The following is a 24210-nucleotide window of genomic DNA, read 5'->3' on the forward strand; positions in this document are numbered from 1 at the left end:
GCAGCACTGGTTTCTCTACAAAACACTTCAGACTAAATTCTTTACGACATGGACCAGATTTTCCAAGTGCCTAAGCCACCTCCCAGCTTTCGGCTAGGCCTCAGAAGTTCAGCTGGTGTTTGAAGATTCTTAACTAACATTCACCTCCAAGGAGAGGCTGAAAGAGGGATTTCCAGTGACAGCTTCTATCTCTGGGCCTAAGGGTCCCCCGCCAAGGCTGACTCGAGGTGGCCCCCAGAACTGTGGAGATCTGTCTTCTCAGATGGCTTTGTTGGAAAACAAAGCAACACCCAGTGTTTTGGGGCATCTGAGGTCTAGCCAGGCCCCCTGAGCTTTGCATCCTGAAAGAACTTCAAAATGTGAAGGGAGTCTCTGCCTCACCTGGCAACCCACGTCCTCTGTGTGACAGGAGAATATTTATACATTAAAAAAAAAAGAAGTCTGGTATTTCCCTCTAGCCCCAGTACTGCTTGTTACCTTCTTAAAACTCACTCCTCCCAACACTGCCAAACCAAAACAGAAGCTGACAATTGAGGCACCTGTTCGTTTATTTCTATTTGGAGGAGGTACTGGGGATTGAACCTGGGACCTCGTGCATGTCAAGCATGCGCTCTACCACTTGAGCTACACCCTCCCCACTTAGGGGGTGGTAATTGGGTTTATTCATTTGAGGCAACTGTTAATTGGCCCACAGTCATGTCTCAAGGCAGAGATGACAGAGCAAAAAAGCAGAGAAAAAAAAGTCTAGGGGTGGGGACAGGAGACAGGCACTCAAACCCCCAAGAAAGAAATAACTAAGATTCTTCCAGTGGCAGCTGGCGGTTGTGCCTTGTGTAGGCTGTTCCCTTTGCCTTAAACCTGAAGATGTCTCTTCAGTCCAGGGGGTAGCATGTCCAGATTCCCGGACCTTAAGACACTGGGACATTTGTCTCTGGTGGTCCACTGTGTTTTTTTGCTGTGTTTTGTTCTCTAAGCGTGTTGTTGTTTGTTACCATTTTAAAGGGTGTGCAAGTGTGACTGGCATTGTGGCTTGGAGATAATGAAATTTAGACGTGTAAACTTGGAAAAAAAAAAAAAAGGCCTTTAGGGGAAAGGCCATGAGTCATATAACCAGACACCAAATCCAGGAGAACACTGAGGGGTGATGAGAAAAGGCTTCTCTTCCCCACGGACCAGCCAAAGGTCCAGGAGGTGGAAGCCAGTGAGGGGCCCAGCCCTTGAACACGGTGGTCTTTGTGAAAGGGTCTGCCTGGGTCTTGCCTGTCTCTCCCTGAAGGGTTGGGATGGAGACTTCGCTGGAAGCCTCACTGCTGGGAGGTGGTTTTTATGAAGAGGTTAGAACTGGACCCATCTTCCAGCCTAGAGCAGGAGCAGGTGAGAAACGTGCTGGGTTTGAGGAATGGGTTTCCCTGAGCTCCTGTGTCACCATGACTTCAGGAGGGACTTAAAGGTGGCGGAGGGAGCACCAGGGATGGAATGGGACTTGCGGGTGGGGCAGGAGCCCGATAGCACCAGTGTCCAAGACCAGATGGGTTAATGGTCACCTTGGCAACGTGTCATTGTGGACTGATGACACCGAGGGCCACTACTCTGACCGCTTGTCACCAACTGGTCCCAGGTCACCCCTCCTTTCCCCGGACCTTGACCTCTGGGATAAAAGTGTACGCATGGACTCCCTCTGCCATTTTCACCAGATGGGAGTTAAAAGTACTTCTGTTAAAGAAGGACATATTTCTTTTTTTTGCAGGGCAGGGGGTAGGTAACTAGGTTTATTTATTTACTCAGTGGAGGTATTGGGGATTGAACCCAGGATCTCATGCGTACTAAGCATGCGCTCTACCACTGAGCTCTACCCTCCTTCCCCCATATTTCTTTTCATACCTGAGTTTGTGGAATAAGATGTCCTTGCCACATGCGCTTTTAACCTTTGTTTTTCTGCTAACTTGGCAACAAAGCAGATAAGCATATGGACAACTTGGAGCCGTAACGCCTGCAGGCTCTGCGAGTTACAGAACTGTCGCCACATGCTGGGCCTTCGAGCAACGTCCCAGCACCCTCCTCTCTCCCGCCCCTCACATCCAGGAGAGGTTAACTGAGGCCTCTTCCACCGCTGCCAGCAAGGGGCCAAGTAAGATGAGGGACGTGCAGGCAGGGTGTCTGAAATGAGGGGAGGGTCTGGGTGCCTGGTGGTGACACAGGCTGTCAGTCTTGAATGCACACCCAGTGCAGGCAGGGGACCCAGCATCCAGGGAGGCCTGCCTTTGGCCCCCCAGGGCTGTGTAGACCCCCCCGCCCAGGCTTGCTCTGCTCATTCCTGGCCACCGGTCAACTTGTGGAACAGGTCCTCGTCAAGCGTTTCATTCTGGTCCTTGGAGCGGGTGGACAGGAAGATGTAGCCCCCGATGTACTCATGCACGATCTTGCAATCCGCGCTCAGGCAGGTGAACGCAATGGACACGTTCTGGTCAAACTCGATGGCCACCTGGAAGAGGAAGGCGCCGGGACGCTCACACTTTGACAGGGGGACAGGAAAAGAAGCTGCTTTGCCTGAGGTGGCCCCGGAACGGAGGGCCGCTGGCTGAGGTCGCGACAGGTGGATTTCCCAAAGCCCCGTCAAACCGCCGCTCCCCTTAACGGCTTATAGAAAACGCGGTGCTCCCCGAGCGCCCTCTAGTGGCACTTCCAGCACACCTGGCAGAACATTCTAACTCCCAACAAAGACTATTTTCTGTCTGCCTGTCTGTCTTTTGTTTAGGTGTAAGAACTGTCTAAGCACCCCCTGTGTCGAGGGGCAGGGGGTTTGAAGATTTTTTAATGGAGAAGGAAGGGCCCACATGAGTTTTCCTACAGCCACAGCCCTCACCCCTTCCCAGCTGCAAGCCCTAAGCTCTAAGCACTAGGAGAAACTGCATCTTCACCTGTTCTCCACTCATTGGAACCAGCTGCTCACTGGAATCAGCTGCGGACTTTTAAGACTCAATGATCCCAGCTTTTACTCCCAGAGTCGGATTTACGTGGTCCTGGGCATGCAACAAGGTGTTCGAGCCATTCCTGAGAGGCTCCCTAATCTCAGACCTCCCTTCTACAAATGAGCGCCTAGCCAGTCAACAGTCCTGCTGAGAAGCCACGGTTCTTAAAAAAAAAAAAAAATGTGAGTCTCTTAACCTCCCCCTACGTTGATGGTCTTCTACTGGAAAAATGGGAAATGCCAAAGGAATGAGGTAAGAGAGTCTGGATTAGCAAGAGCAGAATGTCTAAGATCACCACGACACTCAGGTGTCCCTGACTTTGTCTAGTAGGTCCCATGATGCAGGTTTGGCCTGACCTGGTTCCTAGGGTGGAGCTGACGGGGGTGAGGGCTCCTGAACCCACAGGCTAAGCTTTCCTCCATCATCTGTGCACCCTGCAGGCTTCTTAGGCACTTTTTCCTTTTGGGGACAGGAATACTATCCACGTGGGCTGAATTCTCAGCCAGTTACACCTCTTGGCAGCCAGTCAGATGAGGCCTGTTTTGGATTTATTTTGTATAATGGTTACAATCTCAGGTGGTTTCTGCTAAGTAGTTATCAGCCTAAATCTTACATAATCCCCTGCTGACTTGAAGGAAATTAATCAAACTTCTCAGCAATTTTAGAATCTGTCTGTATGGAGACCAAGCCGACTTGTGTTAATCCAAAAGCATTTGGCTTGTAGTTGTTCGGAAACTGCCCAGAACTGCATGTGATTATTTTAGCAGACAATTACCACATGCTTGTGGTTTCTAAGAACACCTTTTCAAAAAACAGAATAATCTGCAGTTCGGAGGGAAGACACATTTATAGGCTCAACACTGAATATATGAGAAACTTCCACTTTACCTGCCGGATTTCCCAGTTTACATTCCACTGTTTCATATTTGTGAATCTCCATGTTGTAATTGGAATCCCAGTGGCAGCATCAATTCTAATCAGCCGATTATATGAAACTCCCAGAATGTCATCTTTCTTGCTTCCTTTAAATCTGAAAAGAAAATTAATTCAAAGAAGCGGTTGCTTCCTGTAACCTTATGTCCATTCACATGCAACTTCTTAAACACAATATCAACATTTCTAAATCATTTCTGAAGAGTAGACAATGAGGGGTTAACTTTCCACAGAAGGGCATTTTTATTATGATATAGAGGATATGAAGACTGAAAAGGAGGAATGAAAGGTGAGACTGACATCAGAGGAAAGCAAACCAAGAGGAGGTTAAGTCAACTAAGTCAAGGGGAAAAGGTGTGGCTCAAATGGTAGAGTGTGTGCCTGGCATGCAGGAGGGCCTGGGTTCAATCCTCAGTACCTCTATCAAAAAAAAAAAAAGAAAAGAAAGAAACCCTAATAATAAATAGACCTAATGACCCCTCCAAAAAAAGTCTGTTAATTCAAAGTTAGCACCAACCACGCCCAGCTCCCTTCTGGGCAGCGGGACTACAGCAGTGACCTACACAGAGGGAAAATTACTGGCTTCATGGAACTTGGAACTTGTATTCTGTGTGGGGAGAGAGTCATGAACGAGGCAGGTAAGGTCACAAAGGAGAACAAAGCACAGAAGTGGCCCAGGGAATACGGGCAAGGAGCTTGCTACACTTTAAAGAGACAGTCAGGGAAGAGCTAAGTGAGAAGGGAGATTTGATATCTGTGAGCAAGTGAGCCAGGCTATCTGGGGAATGAGTATTAGAGCAGAGGGCACAGACAGTGCAAAGGCCAGGGCTTTTTTTTTTTTTTTTCTTTTGCATGTCAAGGCCCTGCCAGGAGGCCAGTGTGGCTGGGCACAGCAGAGGAGGGGAGGGGATGTGAAATTCCAGAGTTAAGGTCTTGTGAGGTCACTGTCAGGATCTGGCTTTTACTCTGAGTGTGGCACGATGCCTTCTGATGGTGGCGAGCGGAGGCCTGACGTGGTCTGACTGAGGTCTTGAAAGGACCGCTCTGGCTGCTAAGCTGAAACCCAGGGGGCGCAGGAGAAGCAGAGAGGCATGGAAGACCGTTATGAGCAGCCAAAAGTGTCTGGGCCGTTTGTGGAAGGACAGTATTCTAAAATAATAATGATAAAAAGGAGTTCTACATTCTAGACCAAATCAGAATCAACTGGGCCCCAAGGAAACCACTTAAAATTGAACAGAAAGTGAGAGAGGCAAGAGAACACGGTAATCACCTGACTAGGTAGTAGGTGAGGCCGAATTCAGGTAGAGACTGCCACGCCTGGATGAACCGCAGCTTGGCCTCCACCAGGAGCATCTGGGCCACGTTCTGGTGGGCTTCCAGGATGCGGGCTGCCAGCTAAGCAGAGCGGGAGACATCAAATTCTCCTCCGCAAGCACTGACTGCCTACAACCATCAGCCTGCTGGTTCCAGACCCCCACTGACAAGAATGAATGCAAGGCCCAACTGCAGCTCCGCAAAGACAATTCCTTCTCATTCATTCATTCATTCATTCTCCTTTTCTATAATACACGCAAATCACTGGGGAGGAACATGAAGATAGCCAGCATATAAGCTTCTAGGCTTCACACAGATGGAGGTTCTGAATTCTTCTTTCTGGGGGTCTGTGGAGTGTCCCCAAACAATGGTTCTACTTAAATCAGTTTATCTATGTACCTTTTAACCCCCTCTCATGGAAGCATAATTTAAATTTGTCATTTGTGGAGACTCAATCATCGTCTTAAAATTAGGTTAGTTCTGGGAATATCGCCATGTTCAGTAAGCCGTACAGTCACCACTAACAAAATTCAGAATAATTTCTTAGTATCACCTCATATCCAGTTCATAATCAAATTCCCCCACCAGCTGATTTTTTGTGATGGTCTTGACCATTTTAATTCTTCCTTTTATTTCAGAAAATACAGAATCCACGGCAATCACCCCAACCAGAGTGGGAGTACCTGTTTAGACTTGTGTTTTTTTGCACACCGAGGTGACACAAAACATTCCGGGTTCATGTCCATGTTTTCGAGCCCAGGAGCCACCTGAGATGCTGAGTTCCGGTTTTTCATCCTCAGAAATGAAAGGATGTTGAGGACCTCCGGCTGGTAGGAGCTGTCCGCCATGGTTTTGCCCTTCGAGGCCAAGATGCAGGCAGCCATCCACTGGGCATATTGATTCTCCTGCAGCAGATACCAGAGGGCTGAGAAGCACGTTCAAGTGCAAAGCGGCCCTGCTGGGGACAGAGCAGGACCTGTGCTTTCACTTCTCTAATCAATACAAAACCAGCACCTTCCCTGCAAGAGAAGATGCGAAGTGGCACGCATTCTGAGTGGCTGTTAAGTCACCCAGTTGAACACCCAATGGAAGCTTTTGAGTCCTGAATTGCATTTCTAGATACCAAGGGGCCACAGAACGGGAATGTTCCCTTTGAGAAATTCCATGTGTGGAACTTTGCGTTTAAAGATAAACCAAGGACACAAAGGAGCGCAGTGGAGCAGAGACAGCTGAAAACCCAAACTACTGGACAGCGTCTTTGAGACCTACTTTCATTTTCGTATCACGTCTGATCTCTATGACAGAAGAAAATGAGGAAAAATCATGACCTGATTTCCCATCTTATTTCCACCTTGGCCTACCCCAAGTAAAGATTCTAACCCCTTGTGTAAGGAATCAGGTTCATCGATGGATCTGAACCACTGAGTGGTGGCTTCTACTGTTCTTTATGTCTGTACTCACTTGTACCACAGGGAGTGAAGGGGAGTTGTCCCAGAAGCCAAGGGATGCAGGTAAAGAGTGGAATTAATTCTTCAGAGCAACAGTAGGTGTGGTTTACTGAATCACTGACCTCAATCTCCACCCTCCTGGTGTCCACACCTCTTGCCTTGGAATTTTACAGTCCCTCCCACCAGAGCCAGAGTGTAACTTCCCACCCCCTGACTTAGGTCCTGCCCATGGACATGCTTTAGCCAATGGAATGTGGGTGCAAATGAGTGTACCAACTCCACACTTAAGCTTCAGGAGGTCCCCCATGTTCCCAGTTCCCTCTGGCACTTCTACCCCCACTCTGAGAAGAGCCTCCCAGGCAGTCTGGGACTCAGAACAAATCCCATGGGCTCAGCCTGAATCAGGGCCAGGGGGACGGCTGGAAGCAGGTCTGTCCAGCTCATACCAGCTTGGTCACCCAACCCCTAGTCTACTTGCAGATGCTTCAGAAACCAATGTTTATTGGTGTGGGTATTTGTGATTTTGTGGTTGCTTGTTACAAAGCAGTAGCTGACTGATGAGTGTTCCGAGAAGACCCCTCAGACGGTTTGTCCTGAGGCTCAATAGAGGTGAGGTGACTTAACATTTTCGTGGTTTTACTTACGTGGTCACATCTCAGATACACTTCATTCATACCGTCAGCAACAGGGATTAGTAACTTGATTCCAAATCTTCTCCCTGCTACATTTACGTCTGGAACAACTTCACAGCCTGAATGAGAAAAGGCAGGGACAGAACTGAGCTCTGAGAAATCTCATACAAATATCAGATGTGCATCTAAAAAAAACCACTTTGAACATAAGCCCCTTAGATTTAGTTCTCTTCTGAAACACTGAGGAGCAAGCTGATAACATTAATTAAAGGCTAACGAAATAAGGCTTGTGAACAATTAGCATGGATCGATAAAAATATTTTCTCTTACGAATTTCTTAAATATGTCATTGGTTAGATTCATCTTTCAGGTCGATTAGGCTATTCTAACTCATAGAAACAATGACTGAAGGTGAACTTTGAAATAAATCAAAGCAGGGGAATTCTCTGTCACAATGAGAAGGGAATTGAGTGCACTAGTTAATTACATTTTCAGTTAATGGAGCTACCAATATGCTCACAGCCACTGTTAATTAGAAATCATAACAGGCACGAAGGTGACACTGAATTAAACATAACTGTTCTGGAATTCAGAAAGCTCTTTAGGATTGCACAATGTGTCAGGTGCTACCTTTACGACACTGGTTATCACCCCGTCAGAGACTTGGACACACTGGGAAAGAGGGACAGCATAATGAAAATAACCATTCACCGGGCTGCATTCCGGGTCCACGCTTCACGGGGAAGAGGAGCTGCAGACAGGCTCCTGGTTTGAAACCAGTGACAAGCAGAGGTTCCCCTGGGAGTGAACCCTGCTTCCCTGGGGGGGATCCTCAGCCTTCATCTGCTTGCTGGCCATGACAAGCCATACCAAGACGTATTACCCTCTTACCTCTAAGATTTAGTTTTTCTATTGGTTCTCCTTGTTCAAGTTCCTTGTTTTTAAAGTAGGCTATAGATGTGTCTTTAAAGACGAACCAGTATTGTTTGAACGCTTTTAATATTAGTTTCTTGGGCCTGCAAATCAAAGAACAGTAAGCATTTAAAAAAACATCCAGAAATGCAGGACACATTATAAATTCAAGTGAATTAAGAGGCTCTAAAGACCCTTTCAAACAACATCCTCTTTATTTTTAAGGATCATTTTCAAACTGCTAACTCATTTTTAAAAACTGAAAATGGAGTTTTGAGGGGAGATGTAGAAGTTAACGCAGAATCTCAGGAGTTAGACCACCCAGGGCCACGCTCTGGCTCTGCTACCGTCCAACAGTGTGACCCTGGGAAAGACAATGCATCTGCCTGGGGCACGTGACCACTTCTGTGTGATATGAGTATCAGCCTCCAACTTACAGGGTTTTTGTGACGATGATAAGAGGTCATCTCTGCAAAGTACCTGAACTTCACAGAGGTCTGTGAACTGAAGTGCTCAATAATTATTACTACTCCTAGTACTAGTGTGATGATGATGATGTAAGAAACATCCACAAACCTGGTGACACCCAAATTTCAGTTTAGTTCTTACATCTGAAAAAGCTGTCCATACGGACAGCACAATCTTCCAATTACCAGACATAAAAATCAGATATAACAGTAAGCAAACTGTTCCGTACTTTCCTCTTGACCCGTAAGAGAAACCACTGGAAAATTCCCCGTGAGCCATGGGAATCACCAAAATCTACAGCTAACCTATATAGATATTACAATTATTAAAAATATTCTGGGGGAAGATCTCCAACTGTGATATCCGTTGTGGCCAGGAAACTTTGTACTCTGGGCTAGACAATGTGGGTGGGTGGTGCCAGGGGCAGGTCTCAGCTGGGTCATTCAAAATAGAAAACATGAGAGGGAGAGCTGGGGAGCGGGGGAGGGGGTGCAGAGAAAAGGTAACAGGAATTGTATGTGGTTCAGTGGAACAATCCTGGTCTTGGGGGTGGACTGGGGTGTCTCATGCCAGAGGGGTGGATTTCCATACTCAAGAACAGAAGGAAGAGAGGAAGCTTGGTGTTAGACCCCACTCATATATAATTTTGGACAAGTAATACTTTGAATCCACAAATACACCTTTGTGAATTATTAGTAATTGTTCTTCAAAGAAATTCCATTGCCACAATCTCTGCATGGAGCAAACTGAGCTCTTCACGAACCAAATGAGGACAATGTTCTTCCTCTGGATGTTTTGGATGAAGGAGATGATGTTCTGCAGTTCAGCCTACACATCCATACCACTGCGGTGTGACTTGTCAGGCTGAGCGAAATCAGCCAGAGAGGGACAAATACTGTGTGATTTCACTCATATGTGGGATACCAAAAGTGAGTAAACAAATGAAGAGATAAAATAAAGGGATAAACCAAAGAAAAACAAACGTGTGGATACAGAGATCAGAGTAGTGGTTACTAGAGGGGGAGGGGTGGGGGAGGGTGCACTGGTAATAAAGGGGTCAACTGTATGTGACAGAAACTACATTTTTGGTGGTGAGTACACTGTATACACTGAACGGTATACAGAAGTAGAAATATAATGTTGTACGTATGAAACTTACATAGTGTTATAAACCAATGTTACTTCAATAAAAATAAATTTTAAAAAACCAAAAAGTAAGCAACAAGGAATGTTACCCCCAAAAATGACCAAAAAAACCCAAGACACAGTTTCTTGAACCCTCAAGGAGCTCACAGTTTCAAGAGGGAGATGCACAAGTAAATAAATGTAATAAGAAGATATGGTAAGTCATACAACAAGGATATGGGAGTCACGAGTGACAGAGGATTAAAGGACAGAATGAAGGATCAGTAAGAATTTGATGGGAGGAACAGGGAAAAGAAATTTCAAAAAGGAAGTTCAGGAAACTGCAGGTGCAAAGTGCAGAGGTGAGTCAGAGCTGGGCGCCTTGCTAGTATGAGTTGGGTCAACAAGTCCTGGACATCAGCCTCCCACTGGACGCTGGGCTGAGCAACAGAAATGGGCACAGGGGCAGTTTCCATGGCAACAGCATCTCCCTGATGGGGATGGGGGAGACAGGACACCAGGGAGGCCAGGCCCATGCGGGTCTCAGTGTCCAGCTAAGGAGTGGGATTTATTTTCTAGAAAAAACAGTTCTCAAACTCTGGTGCTCATTAGAATTGGAAGGGAAACTGCTGGAGACACGCAAGCCTGGCCCGTCCCAGAGTCGCATTCAGCAGGTCCAGGTGAGGGCCCAGGCACCTGCATTTTAAGTAAGCTCTCCTGACGTGGTTCCCTAGTTTGAGACACACTAGATCAGTGCTCTCCAAACTAAAACTGGGCATCCCCCATCTTTAAGTACTTTGGGTACCGACCCTCTAACATACTTATGATTATTTATTTGTAATATTTGTCATATAATATACACGTTACAGAACCTACACACACATAAATTAAAAGTAAGTAGGTAAGAAAATTTCAGCTTGTTTCAAGAAGGGAGATGATTACTCAGTTATACAAACCCCAGGTGAGGAAGTACACTGTTGGCTGTGTTTGCTAAATCACAATGTTCAAATTTTATGCCATCTACCTGTTTGTGAGGGTTCTTATTGAAACAAGGCTACTAATTTCCATCTTTCTGATTTTGAGTCTCCTCTTCATAACAGTCTTCTATAGCACGGTGTGTATGTCTGACCGGAACTTCCTTGCCACTGTAACTTGACCATGAATGAATGCATGAATGAATTTACTTGTAACTTCTCTCTCTATAACCCCTGTTGTGAAGCCATTTTATTTATTCCAAAGAAGTCTCTCCAGCTGAGGTTAAATCTTACAGTTTGGGCATAAATCGTTGTTTTCATTAAATATGTAATTGACTATTAGGACTGTATCTTGTCTGGTTTATATTTAGGGGTTTGCAGCAAGGAGAATCTTGAAAGACTGACTTGGGTATAACGTTCTAGATTGACTGGTACCGTCTCTTAGCCCTTTCGAAATATATTCCAGCCAACAAGAAGTCTGCTGCACCCCACCCTCCCCCTTTTCTCCTTTGTAGGAAATTTGTCTTTTCTCTCAGATTTTAAAGACTTTCTCTTGCCAGTGTTTGGCCCCATCAAGAAGTACATTTATACGGATTTATTTTGTTAGGATTTGTGATTCCTGAGTTTAAGGATTTTTGTCTTCAACAATTATGAAAATTCTCAAGCATTTTCTTTCGAATGTTTGCTCCTTCGTCATTTTTTCCTTCTGAAACTCCTAGTAGCTATTATATTGAATCTTCTCATTCTTTGTGTCATATTTTCCATTTCTGCCTTTCTAAGTCCTCTCTTCGTGTTTTAAACTTGATGTATAAAGCACACATTCAATTTTAAATTTCTATAACTGTATTTTCCATTTCTAGAGTTTCAAAAATTGCCTTTCGTTACAATTTTTACCTTTCAACGATTCTCAACATACTCATTTTGTGGTTTCTTCTGATTGTTTTATTATCTAAAATTATTGAAACTGCTAATGCTATTATTTGTTGGGTCTACTGAGAGTTTTGTGTGTGTATGTGTGTGGGGGGGCGGTAGTATTACTGTTCTCAGTAGAAGTCCCGCGCGTGCTAGATTGTGCGTATTTCCCTCCAAGTGTTTTTGCCTACCAAGTTACATTGGTAGGGCTTTGTAAGTTATGTGGTTCTGGACCAGTTTCTATTTTATTTTCAGGATTCTTATCATATAAGGCATTTAAATTTAGATCTACATCTGGGTATGGCACAGACATTAGCTCTGATTTTCCAAGAGGCGTTTCATTTCCCCACACAGAACTCCATGCAAGGATGAACTTCCTTAATCTTCCTGTGGCTGATGGGCAGTTTTTCTACTTTCTGTTCAACAGAGAAGGCAACTCTTGCAAGTTTCTGTCTTTAGGCAGTGGCTTCAGTCCTGGCTCACTGCCTTACATAAGTCAATCGCATCTTAAGGCTTCATCTCCTAGTCCTGTATGGAGATTAAGATCCTAGCTCCAAGCTATGAGAATCAGTGTCCACGGCCAAATCCTTCTGTGCAGCTGAGGCTTCATTTGCAGAACTAGATCCCCTCTTCATTTCCTGTAAGCTGAGATCTCCCAGTCTCACTTCAAGATCAACTTTGTATTGATAATTCTTCCATTTTTATTTTGTCCAACATTCGATGAATTTAAAGCAAGATTGAGATTTGCATTAGATCAGATGCCGTGTTGCCAGAAAGTGAGGTCCACGATTTACATAGTGACTCAAAAGATGTTGTTTAGGGAAAAAGAGAGCTTAAAGAAAAAACATTAAAAATCAAAGGGCTAGTTCAATGCTCTTCTCCGGATGAGGAAAGGAGGTCCAGGGAAACGGAGAGTCTTTGAGGATCACACAGCCACCAGAAACAGTGCTTCATTCTCTGACCTCCTTCCTCCCTTCCTGTCTCCTTTTTTTGTTTCATTCCTCTTTCCCTCCTTCATTTACTTCTTCCATAAACCATATTACATATTACATTCAACCCCTTGAGACCTTTGGGAGATAAAGTGTCCCACTGGCCAAATATGAGGGCAACTTTGTGAGTTTTAACATGAGTCGTCCTAAGGGCTGCGGGTACAGGGCTTAGCTCCGGAACATCATCTCCTTCATTGACAACATTTCTAGGAAGAAGGCTGTTATCGTTTGGTTTGTGAAGAGCTCAATTTGCTCTTCACAGAGAATATGGCAACCGAATTTCTTTCAAGAACAATTATTAATAATTTATAAAGATATATTTGTGGATTCGAATTATTTTTTTTTTTTTCTGTCGCTCTGACTATAACAATGTGTGTGGTTGCAGCTACTTGTGCCCAGAAGTTACACGAATTGTTTTGGACCATGTGCTATGATCACAGTAAAAAAAGAACCCTTGTAGTGACAAATACTGTTACCTTTGGATGCTTGTTTCTCATTTATAGCTGATTCATTGTTCATTCTTTCCAAGTCTTTCTTTGCATGGGTGTTAACAAAAGCAACTGGTGTTTCTCTTCAAGCCAACTGACTCAGTGACATGTCAGTTTGTCAAGAAAAGTCAACAAACCATAAAGTGCCGTGAGCAACTGATAGAACTTCAAAGGGACCTTACCCCTTTCATCCCAACACACCTTGGCACCATCACAAATGCGGCAGTCCTTTCTTTCCATTAAATTAAAAACTTGTCTGCCTTTTGAACAGTTTCAGCTTGTCCTGAGGTGACTGGGGAGTTTATCAGAAATGCTTTAACAGGCAAAGGTAGATAAACTAAGGTGACCATTCTTTATAAGCCCAGGATCAAAGTTCTAGAAACAACTGATTTTTAAATCATGGAGAGCCTTCAAATGGTGTCAGTCCTCAGTCTGGCAGGTGGACTGGAGAAGGAACTCCAGTCTGGCACATGCGCTCACTGTCACCGACACTGGCCATGTTTACACCACTATTTAGTGAGCAGGTAATATGAGCTGGGCATCATGCTCAAGGCTTCATATGCATGATTTAATTTAATCCTCCCAACAAACCCAAGAGGAGGTATAGCCCCACTTTATAGATCAGGAAACTGAGGCTCAAGGATGCCTAAGATCACCCAGCTGGTGTGTGCGGTGGAGCTAGGCTTCTATCCATTGTCTGTCTGATGCCAAGCTCATCTCTTACCTCTGACCCTCAAATCTGCCTAATGGATGTTCAATTTAGGCCCGTGGACTCTTTACCTGCAAGATTTTGCCATGAGTTAACCTCTTTCCTCTTCAAGGGTGACTTACCTAAATAATCTGAGATTGTCTGCCAGTTTAGGGATATCAGTAATGTCCTCCTGAGGAAACGGAAATAACATTTCACAAACAGTGATCAGACGCGTGGTGCTGAGCCCTGGTACCTGCGCTGTCCCAGCCCGTAGCAGCCATTTACATTTGAATTAATTAAAATGAAATAAAGTGAAAACCTCTGCTCCTCGTCACACTAGGTGCATTTCCAGTAGTGACCTCGGGGGTTGGGCTGGGGAGGGTTGGGAACAGGATGGGGCACATGTGGGGCTTCTGGGGTGACGGGCAGAGTTCTAATTCTTGAGTTGAGTGGTGACTTGGGTAACGATTGAATTCTAATTTGTTAAGCTGTACATTTTTTTTTCACTTTTCTGTGTCATATATTATACAAATGAAAAAACAGACAGGCAGAGGGTGTAGCTCAAGTGGTAGAGCGCATGCTTAGCATGCATGAGGTCCCGGGTTCAATCCCCAGTACCTCCTCTAAGAATAAATACATAAAAAAATTTAATTATCTCCCCTCTCAAAAAAAAAAAAAAAAAAGAGATTAAGGAAACTGACCGAGCACTACCATTCAAGTTAAAAATTTGAGTGAGAAACTACTACTTTCATGAACAAATGAAGTATTTCACAGTTTTTACATCACAGCAGGGTGAACCTAGTGATGCCTAGTTCACTGATTAAACTCTCAGAGGGAGCGTGGCTCAAAGTCCACTCTGCAGGGCAGACTGGTGCCTATTTTCAAACTGAAAAGCCTATCGCTTGGCGTCACATAAAAATATCGAGGGAAGCGAGGAGGGAATTTTTCTTTTCCTCTAAGAAGGATAACTTTCCATTGTATCGCTTTAGACAAAAAGAGGACCCCAGTTTCACCAGGCCTGTGTCTCCCATAAATGGAGTCCAGGGCTCTGAATCTCAACAGAATCTTGGAATTCAGTTTGTTCAAAATACTTGCTTTTGCATGATACCAACTTCCCATTTTAAGGAATTTAATCATAAGAGAATGCACGTTACATACATAAAAATAGAGCGACTCATTTTAATCTATTGCTATTTATGTGCAATTAACAGTGAATCTACCTCTCTGATTCAATGTGATTCAACTAACAATTACTCCCATGATTGAAGAAGTTAAACACATGGGTGGCTCCCAATGAATAAATCAAACAAGGAGGGGCGTTCCAATTATAAAGGTGACATTCAGCCACATTTCCTGGATAAGGAGTAAGAAATGATTAAAAAAAAGTGTTATTTATGGTTCACTGAAGGGGTTTTAATTTATTTCCTAAAGTCAAAAAGGTTCAGGAATTTTCATAATGTCTAACCTTGCCCAGTTGAAATGTATGACTAGGAAAATAGATAATAAGGCATCTTATCTGTGAAGCATTTTTGTTTTCTATTTTCACAGGTACCCACTCTTCTAGACTTACATTAAGGGGCCAATTTCATGCCCCCCACTAGTGAAATGGAGCCCCCAGCAGTCTTTCCCTCATACCAAGCTAGCTTATCCTTAGGAAGAAATACAATACAAAGAAATTGTCATTGGGAGCCATGAAAATATCTTACAGTCTCTCACAGCTGATCTGAGAAACACTGGTCAGCTCTTGCTAGGCTTAAGTTTGTCAGACAAAGAGAGTTATTTTCTTTTTCCAGAATCAGACAGATCATTCTCTTATTTCTAATTTAAAAAGTTGGTCGTCTGTATTTGTCGATCAGTCAGAGCAAAGTCACAATCCGGAGTTATCAGAAAAGCTCATACCAAAGTGTTGTCGGCTTTTCCGCCTTCCAGGGTCACTTCCAAATTAGAAAGTGCTGCTTCTACTTCGTCGACCTCAGACTCGCTGGTAAAACCCTGCGTTTCGGCTGATGACGACAATTTGCTGATGTGATACTACAGTGAAGACAGAGGTTTTAGAAACGTTATAAACGCCAGTGAATCCATCAGCCATTTCTTCTTTGAAGACAACTCCCCTGTAACACTGAGCATCTCCTGGGAGGAGAGCTCCTGTCGATGCAGGGAAAACGACATTTCAACTTAACTTATTTTGAGATTTATGGTGAGTCATGTTCAGACTCAGTTCTTCTCCATCACTGGGTGACCTCGTAGTACGGACGAGAGAAGGACCTCAAGACTGATGCCTTTAAGATGTGCACGTGGGTGGGTTATGAGAAATATTTTGAATTTAAATTTACTACCCTCGTTTCAGCTCTTTTTCAAAGAAAAATATTAGTATGAAGACAATGAAACTTTAAGCAGAGCAAATCTGCTTTCTCTCCTGCCAAAGACGGGTGCTGATGCTCCCATACCTGGAGTGCTGCGAAGATCAACATTTCTTCCTCCGTGCAGTCAATTTCTTCTAAGAGAATGGCCCACCTGGCTTGCTCATAGAGTTGGTTTATTCGGACCGCATCATACTAGAGAAAGAGACAGGTATGTGAGACTGTGTGTGTGAGGGGTCACATCCTAACAACACGGCTACCCTGGACTAACAGAGGCCATTCCTTGTTACTCAGATGCTGTGAACCTTCCTTCGGGTTTGCTAGGTACAATCCCCATCTTTCCACTGCCCTCGCTCATTTTACTTCTGAATTAAGAAATTTCCTTCTCAAAATATTTTCCAGAGCTTCTTTAAGGGGCCAAACTGACCCACCTATCTTAGATTCCATCATTTTTCCTTTTTATCACACTTCTCTTGGTGGGAAAAGCAGGCAGAGGAATCTTTTTTTGTGATAATTAATACAAAGGAGAAGGGTCCCCAGGCTGATCTGCATACTCTGTACAATCCTAACCAGCATTTGGCCAGGGTTTTTGGTGGAACTTTGTACAAGCTCTTCCAGTTGAGCTGGAAGAGACGGTGTTCAAATGTCTCCAAGAACATTTTGAGAAAGAACAATGTTGGGGAGACACTTGTCCTCCCAGATGTTAAAACACACAATAAAGCTGCGGTCACTAAACTGGTGTGGTATTGGTACAGTGATGGACAAAATGCCGATAAAGCGATATCTAGAAACAGACCTATGTATGTAGATACATGTGGTATAAAGTAAAAGGCATTTTATATCAGCAGGGGGAGAAAGAATTCAACACTGTAATAGTCCATAAATAGCCTAGCCATTTGGAGAACAAAAAACAAAAAAAAAAATCACAAAACAATCTTACTCCATTCAAAATATATAAATTACAGATAGATTAAAGAGTCTAAACATACAAAGCCACAATGAGATACCACCTCCCATCCACTAGGATGACTAATCTAAAAGACAGATGATAACAAATGTTGGCGAGAATGTGGAGAAATCGAAACTGTGCATTGCTGGTGGGAATGTAAAATGGTGCAGCCTCCACCGGAAAGTTTGGTGGTTCCTCAAAAAGCTGAACATAGAATATGATCCAGCTAATCTGCTCATAAGTACATACTGAAAAAAAAAATAAAAACAGGGACTCAAAGAGATACTTTTAAACCAATGTTCATAGTAGCATTATTCACAATAGCCAAAAGGTGGAAACAACCAAAATATCTATCAATAAAGGAATGACTAAACAAAATGTAGTCTATACGTACAATGGAATACAATGGAATATTATTCAGCCTTAAAAAGGGAAGAAATTCTGACACATGCTACAACCTATATGGACCCTGAAGTTCAGTGAAATCAGACAGACACAAAAGGACAATTATCATATGATTCCACTTACATGAAGTACCAAGAGCAAGCAAATTCCCACAGACAGGAAGTAGAATACAGGTTACTGGGGGCTAGAGAAAGGGGAGAATGGAGAGTTTTGTTTAATGGGGACAGAGCTTCTATATGGGATGATGAAACAGTTCTGCAAAGAGTGGTGACAGTTGCACAACACTGTGAATGTACTTAAAGCCACGGAATTGTAGACCTAAAAACAGCTAAAATGGCATATGTTACATTGTTTTATTTTACCACCATTTAAAAAAGGCAAAAGGAAAAAACCCCAAACTTATACATGAATGTTCACAGCAGCATTATTCATAATAGTCAAAAAGTGACCATTCAAAACGTCCATCAATTGACAAATGGATAAATACAATGTAGCATATACATATAATGGAATATTATTTGGCAATAAAAAGAAATAAAATACTGATACATATTACAATAAGGACGGACCTTGAACATACGATGCTAAGTGAAAGAAACTCACAAAGTGCCACAGATTTTGTATACTGTGCAACTCCATTTACAGGCAAATCCATAGACAGAAAGTAGACTGATGGCTGCTTAGGGCTTGGGGGGAGTTGGAGGGAAATGGGAAGAGACTCCTAATGGGTGATGGGTTCCTCGGTGGGATGATGAAAGTGTTCTGAAATTAGATAGTGGCGATGGCTGCACAACTCTGTGAATATACGAAAAATCACTGACTTGTACGTATTAAATGGGTGAACTCTTGGTACGTGGAATGTGTGGTATGTGAATTATATATCTAAAAGCAATTATTAAAAATCTAAAGCTAGCGATCAAAACTATTAGAAGGAAACAAGAGAACTTTTTGTAATCTTTGAGTGAGGAAGCCCTTTCTAAGCAAGACAGGAAGCCTTTAGGCTATGATGCATAAGGCTGGCTTGACAATCAAAAATTAAACATTTTTAATGGTGAAAAATACCCTAAAGGTGATATGTTTATAAAATATACTATAGATCGAAAGAAAATATTTGCAATAAATAAAAAGACAGTATCCATTACATACAAAGTGCTCCTATAAATCAATATGAAAAATACAAAGAATTCAATAGAAAATGGGGCAAATATATGTAAACGGGCAATTGACAGAAGAAATCAAAATGGCCATATAAGCATTGGAAAAGATGTCCAACCTCACTAATAAGCAGAGAATTCAAATTAAAACAAGACGACATAATTCCTGCCTTCCTATCAGATTTACCAGGCTGTAGGTATTGATAATGTCTGGTGTTGGTGAGGGTGTGGTGCCAAGACACCTGTGAGAACAGTAGGAGGCCATCTGGCGAGATCTTTAGATGTCTTTTTGCCCTCTGGTGAGCATGTCCATGGTTACAATTGTAAAGAAATGCAGAGCCCTCATCAAAGATACTTGTACAAAAATGCTCACATTTTTTGAACGAGCAAAAATTTCGGGCAACCCCCAGGTCCTGATAAACTAGAGTTTAGCTTTTCCTTTGATTATTTTGTAGTGGTGAAAAAAAGTGAGTCGGACACGTAGACTCTGACATGGAAAGGTGGCCGTGATAGTCTATGAAGTGAAAAGAAGCAAGCTACAGGGCAAATACAAGATCTAATTTATGTAGGGGGCAAAGATCCTGCAAGTCTGCTCAAAAATATGTTTATAAATGTATGTGGAAAAATGTGCAAGGATGGTTAATCATTAAGCTGTTAACTGTGGCCACCTCTTGGGAGAAAGGTCACAGTTAAGGACTATTTTCCATTTTTACTTGAAATAATTCCTTCTTCTGTTTGATTTTTAAAAATTACTTTTAATTGTGGTAAAATACATTAAAAATGTACCGTCCTAAGCATTGTTACGTGTGCAGTTCAGTGACTACATTGGCACCGCTGGGCAACCATCACCACCATCCATCTCCAGGACTCTGTTCATCTTGCAAAACTGGAATTCTGTACTGATTAAACAGTAACTCCTATGTTTGATTTTCTTTCCTTTTCTTTTTTCTAATATTGAGTTTACACTTAAGTGTATCTTTTAAAAAAGATAAAAATATTGAAGAAAGCACGGAGTAGAAATAGAAAGATAGTCAGTACCTAAACAGATTTATCACTGGCTGGTTAGCATTAGTTTGTTTTTCCTTTTGCAGTAACCTTATGCACACTAAGAAAAAGGTGATGGGGAGTGTAAAAAATCCAAAGTGAGCCGAGACCACAAGGAATACTGCGCTCAGGTGAGTGACGGTGACCCGCAGCCCAGGCTTCCTCCTTCTCAGCATTTTCTAAAGCTGCTCGGAAAGAAGGGCCACTGCAGGGCCAGGTGTGTATTCTCAGGAGGCTGGAATCATAAGAATCTTAAGTCTGTGTTTCGTGAGCTTTGCCAGGTGTCATGGAACACCTCAGAAGTTCACCCCAGAATCCCCCCAAAACAAACCAAAACCTGCCACGCCTGGAAACACTCAGGGCAGCATTATTCGTACCAGCTCCAAACTGGAAACAACCCTGTGTCTCTCAACTGGGAAACAGATATACACAATGTTTCCAAATGTGTCCACCCACAGGATGGGACATCCACTCATGCGAAAACACAGATCAACCTCAGAGCCATTGTGCCAAGTGTAATAGACCAGACACAAGACTACACACTGTATGATTCCACGTGTGAAAGTTCTAGAAAAGGCCAAAGATGAGACAGAAAGCAGACCAGTGGTGGGCTGGGGCTGGGGGCCGGGACCACCACAAGCGGGTATGAAGGAATGGTTTTGCCTGCTGCACGTGTTTTAAAACTAGATTGTGGTGATTTAAACTATATACATTTACTAAAATTCATACTGTACCCTTGAAATGGGTTAATTTTATGGCATGTAAATTAATCTGCAATCAAAAGATATGGCAACTAAACAAAGCACGCACAGTGCACACCAAAAAACCCAGGCAACCAAACCCCCACCCTCCCCTAAAAGGGCCCCTGCCTGTAATTCACAGCTGAAACACAAAATCTAAATAGGTTGCTGAAATCTGAACTGGACTAACAGTCATATCTACCTGTCTGTCTGTCTGTCTGCCTGCCAGTCAGTCAGTCACGGCGCTGCACTCCTGACACTGTGGGGGTTTTAGCGAGAGTAAGTTAAATCATCCAATGAGGCTTTTCTCTCAAATGCAGTCAAGAAAGACTGAAAAAAATTTAATAAAAGCTTCCACACCTAAAAATACTTCACTCGCCTTTACCATCAAGCCAAATAAAACAATTCCTTGAAAGAATATTTCTACCCATCTGGTCAATTCCAGTCAACTCCCTTCTCCTTCCACCAACCAACAATACAAACAGACAACAAAACCCACCTCCCAGAGTTTTCATGCTCTCAGGGAGGGATTACTGTTTGGAGCTTACTTAAGACTCCTTAGAAGCCGGGTCGCCACTTTTAGTGTCTTCTGGGCCTCTCATTAAAAGCCGTGTGCCTTTTCTCTACTGAATATTAGAAAAAAATACTATAAACTATTGGAGCTATAAACGTTTTTTTTTTTTAAATTCACATATTTTAAAAATGCATTTAAATGGGGGCAAAAGAGCATATAATGACGGAATTCATTTTGAATGAATTCAAAAGGGACAGAGGGTGTACAGTAAAAAGTTAGTCTCTCTCCCTGCCTGGTTCCCCACAAATGGTAGTTTCTCTACCGTCTTGCCCTTTGCTCTTCTTCATTCAGTAACATTCTCTGAGTACGTCCCCCGTCAAAAGAAAGCTGATTCAATCTTCCTAACAACAACGCTAGAAGGATGGACCATAATGTATTTATTTAACCAGTTCCCTACTGATGGGTGGTTAGGTGATTCCCCATTTTTTCCTAAAACAAATAATGTAATAATAACTGTTTTGGGGTACAGACTTTTCAATTCACATATTTGAGTATAACTGTGGTATAACTACGAAGGGGTGGATTTGCGGGGTGGAAGCTGTGCAGGATTGTAATTCTGCTAGATGCTGCCAAATTGTCTTCTACAGAGAGTAGATTAATTTGTACTATGACCTCCAAGCAGCAAATAGATGAGAGAGCCAATTTCCCCACACTCCTACGAAGACAGTGTATCTTCTTGATCTTTGCCAGTATAAGGCTAAGAGCCACTATAGTTCCTTTTCTATGAACTATGTGTTCATACCCTTTGCTCATTAGTCTACTCGGTTGTGGCCTTTCTATGACTGATTTGGGAGAGCTCTTTTCTATTTAGAGAGGCTAACCTTTTGTTTGTAGTGTGTGTTACAATGACTTTTTGACTTTGTTTGTAGTTTTTTGCCGTGCATTAAATTTTCACTGTTTTCATTAAAATGTACCTATCTTTTCTTTATGGCTTCTGGAGTTTGCATTTTTAAAGTATATTATGTTTGAAATGTTGTGTTCTAGTATTTTCCTATATCTGAGATTTTAACCAGCATTTGCTGCCTCAGTCCTGCAGCCTGCCTGTCCATCTCTCTCCTCCAAAAGCCAGGGGAGAGATGCTGCCAGGTCCTGTTGTATAATTGAGCTCCTGACTGCAGGTGCCTTGTCTGTCTGCAGTGGTTCATGGGCGCTATCTTTGCTTTTCAAGGTTTGACTGTAGACTCTTTGAAAGCATGAATTCTATCTGAAGTTTCTGCCTCCCTATACTCAGCACACAGTAGGGGCCCTAAACTTGGTGGTACCCTTCACAGCACTCCGCACTCCGTTCTTTAGGAGCCGGGGGTAGGGGGTACTGTGACAACTCTACAGTGCATGGGGATCGCTGTTCCGGGGCTCCAAGTCATATTCCGCCAGCCTGAGTTTTCCCATATTTGGCCGCTAGATTCAAATGGGTTTTGTTCACAGGCTATGGAGAGAGAACTCCCTACCAATTAAGCAAGTGGAGGCTGGAGGCAAAGAGCCTAGGACATCGGCCCCGGTGACCTCTTCCTTTGGGGTCCTTGCCTCCTTCTGGGAGTATGATTCCGTTTAATCTTCCACTTTTTAGACACATATTTAACACTGCTCCAGCCACCTCTGATATTTATGCTGATGCTCTGTCATGTCTGAATTCTTTGATTGTGAAGTCACTCACAAGCTCCTGAAGGAATAGATGACTGAGCTCCTTTATTTTTAGCATTGAGCTTAATTGCCAAAGCAAGGGATTTATTTAATGGGAAATCCCTCGGCAAGGAAATTCATAGGAGGGTCTCCAACGACCCTCATGGAGCAGATGGCTAGAAAAGCCTCACTCTCCTGCAGCATGTGGGGATGGAGGGCAAAAGAAACACCAGAAAGGTCCCTGTCCCCAAGGAGCCTGCAGTTTACTTGCAGAGAAAATCCATGAAGATGCTACAAATCGAGGTGTGAGTCCTGAAATTTCACTCAGTTGTGGCTCAAAGAAGGGAAAGGCCTGTGTGACCAGGAGTAGAGAAAAGCTCCTTTCCAGAAGGGGTTAAGACTTGAATGTGATCTCAGGGCAGGGTTTCTGAATCTGGGGTTCTTGGATTTGAGCGTCTAAATCACGTGGTGGTCCATGAGCCTGAATGAGGAAACACTACACCTCTGAACTGCACCAACTTCCAACGGGAATTTAGCATTTCCTTCCATGAGGAATGTATGCAACACACCACAGTATTACGGAGGACTTGTGACGTCATGATAGCCAGCATCACCGATTTTTCCTATTTCATCACACTGCTGTTTCCAAATGATGCTCACATGCATCACCACTTCGACACTACGCCAGTTCTGAGAACTGCCACTAGACCTTATCATTTATTCAATTCATTGAACAGATATGTTACTTATATCCATTTGGGAAAAGATTTTGGTCACTGGTAGTTCATTTTAATTATCCCATTTTGTAATCTGATTATTTTACTTCATAACTTTGAAAATCTCTTTCTAACGTCCAGAAGTTTTGGGTTCTCAGTTGCTGGGGTGGTTCCTGGCACATGGCAGTTGCTACATAAATAAATAAATAAACAACAGGGGCACACGTTTGAATCAATAAGATGGGGCCCCTTTATTGACTCAGCAATTAGAAAATGCAAAAGTATGTTTCATTTATGTGTCATCTAGTTTCAGAAGAAAACTTAAGGCAGTTTATCAGAATAGATAGCATACAACAAAGTACCTTAAAGTTGGCTAGGAACTAGGCAAGAAAAAGGGTAAAGCTGAGCAGGAATGAGAGCTAAAAATGACATCACAGAAAATGCAGAGATTTGGTTCTAGCAGACAATGCAAAAAAGAAAACCTGAATATAGCTGTATAATTTACGGTGCCCTTAAAAAAATTAAAACAGTGGGTTAGGAGAAGCTGTAACATTAATTTCTCCCGAAGGTTTTACCCAAAAAGAGCCAAAGTTTGCTTTCTTACCATGATTCATGGGAAGTTCTGCACTCCAGACACAAGTGAGGTCCGTGGGCATTAAGTCGGATTTAAACCAAAGGCTGAACAAGAGCTCCCCAGAAACGACATGGAATAGGGCTTGTTTTGGAGAAGCCGCCAGTTAGGGATGCAGTGGGAGCTGAGATGGGCCTTTGAGGACCAGGCTTAAAACCAGGA

The 24210-nt window shown here is 43.1% G+C and overlaps 1 protein-coding gene across 3 annotated transcripts in view; it reads right to left on the reverse strand.

Annotated features, from left to right (window-relative positions):
• Positions 1–1064: 1064 nt before the first annotated feature.
• The window catches only part of FERMT1 (FERM domain containing kindlin 1), a 37415-nt gene continuing 14269 nt past the window's right edge, over positions 1065–24210 (reverse strand). For all 3 annotated transcript variants that reach the window (XM_064475868.1, XM_010994477.3, XM_064475867.1), the window contains 9 exons: positions 16303–16410; positions 15755–15886; positions 13996–14045; positions 8188–8312; positions 7309–7415; positions 5900–6121; positions 5173–5297; positions 3858–3999; positions 1065–2482 (listed from right to left, as the gene is read on the reverse strand). In XM_064475868.1, the coding sequence (XP_064331938.1) occupies positions 2309–2482; positions 3858–3999; positions 5173–5297; positions 5900–6121; positions 7309–7415; positions 8188–8312; positions 13996–14045; positions 15755–15886; positions 16303–16410 (1185 nt within the window). In that variant the 3' untranslated portion in view covers positions 1065–2308. The remainder of the gene's footprint in view (positions 2483–3857; positions 4000–5172; positions 5298–5899; positions 6122–7308; positions 7416–8187; positions 8313–13995; positions 14046–15754; positions 15887–16302; positions 16411–24210) is intronic.

The sequence above is a fragment of the Camelus dromedarius genome, chromosome 18 (genome assembly GCF_036321535.1).
Source record: "Camelus dromedarius isolate mCamDro1 chromosome 18, mCamDro1.pat, whole genome shotgun sequence".
Taxonomy (NCBI): domain Eukaryota; kingdom Metazoa; phylum Chordata; class Mammalia; order Artiodactyla; family Camelidae; genus Camelus; species Camelus dromedarius.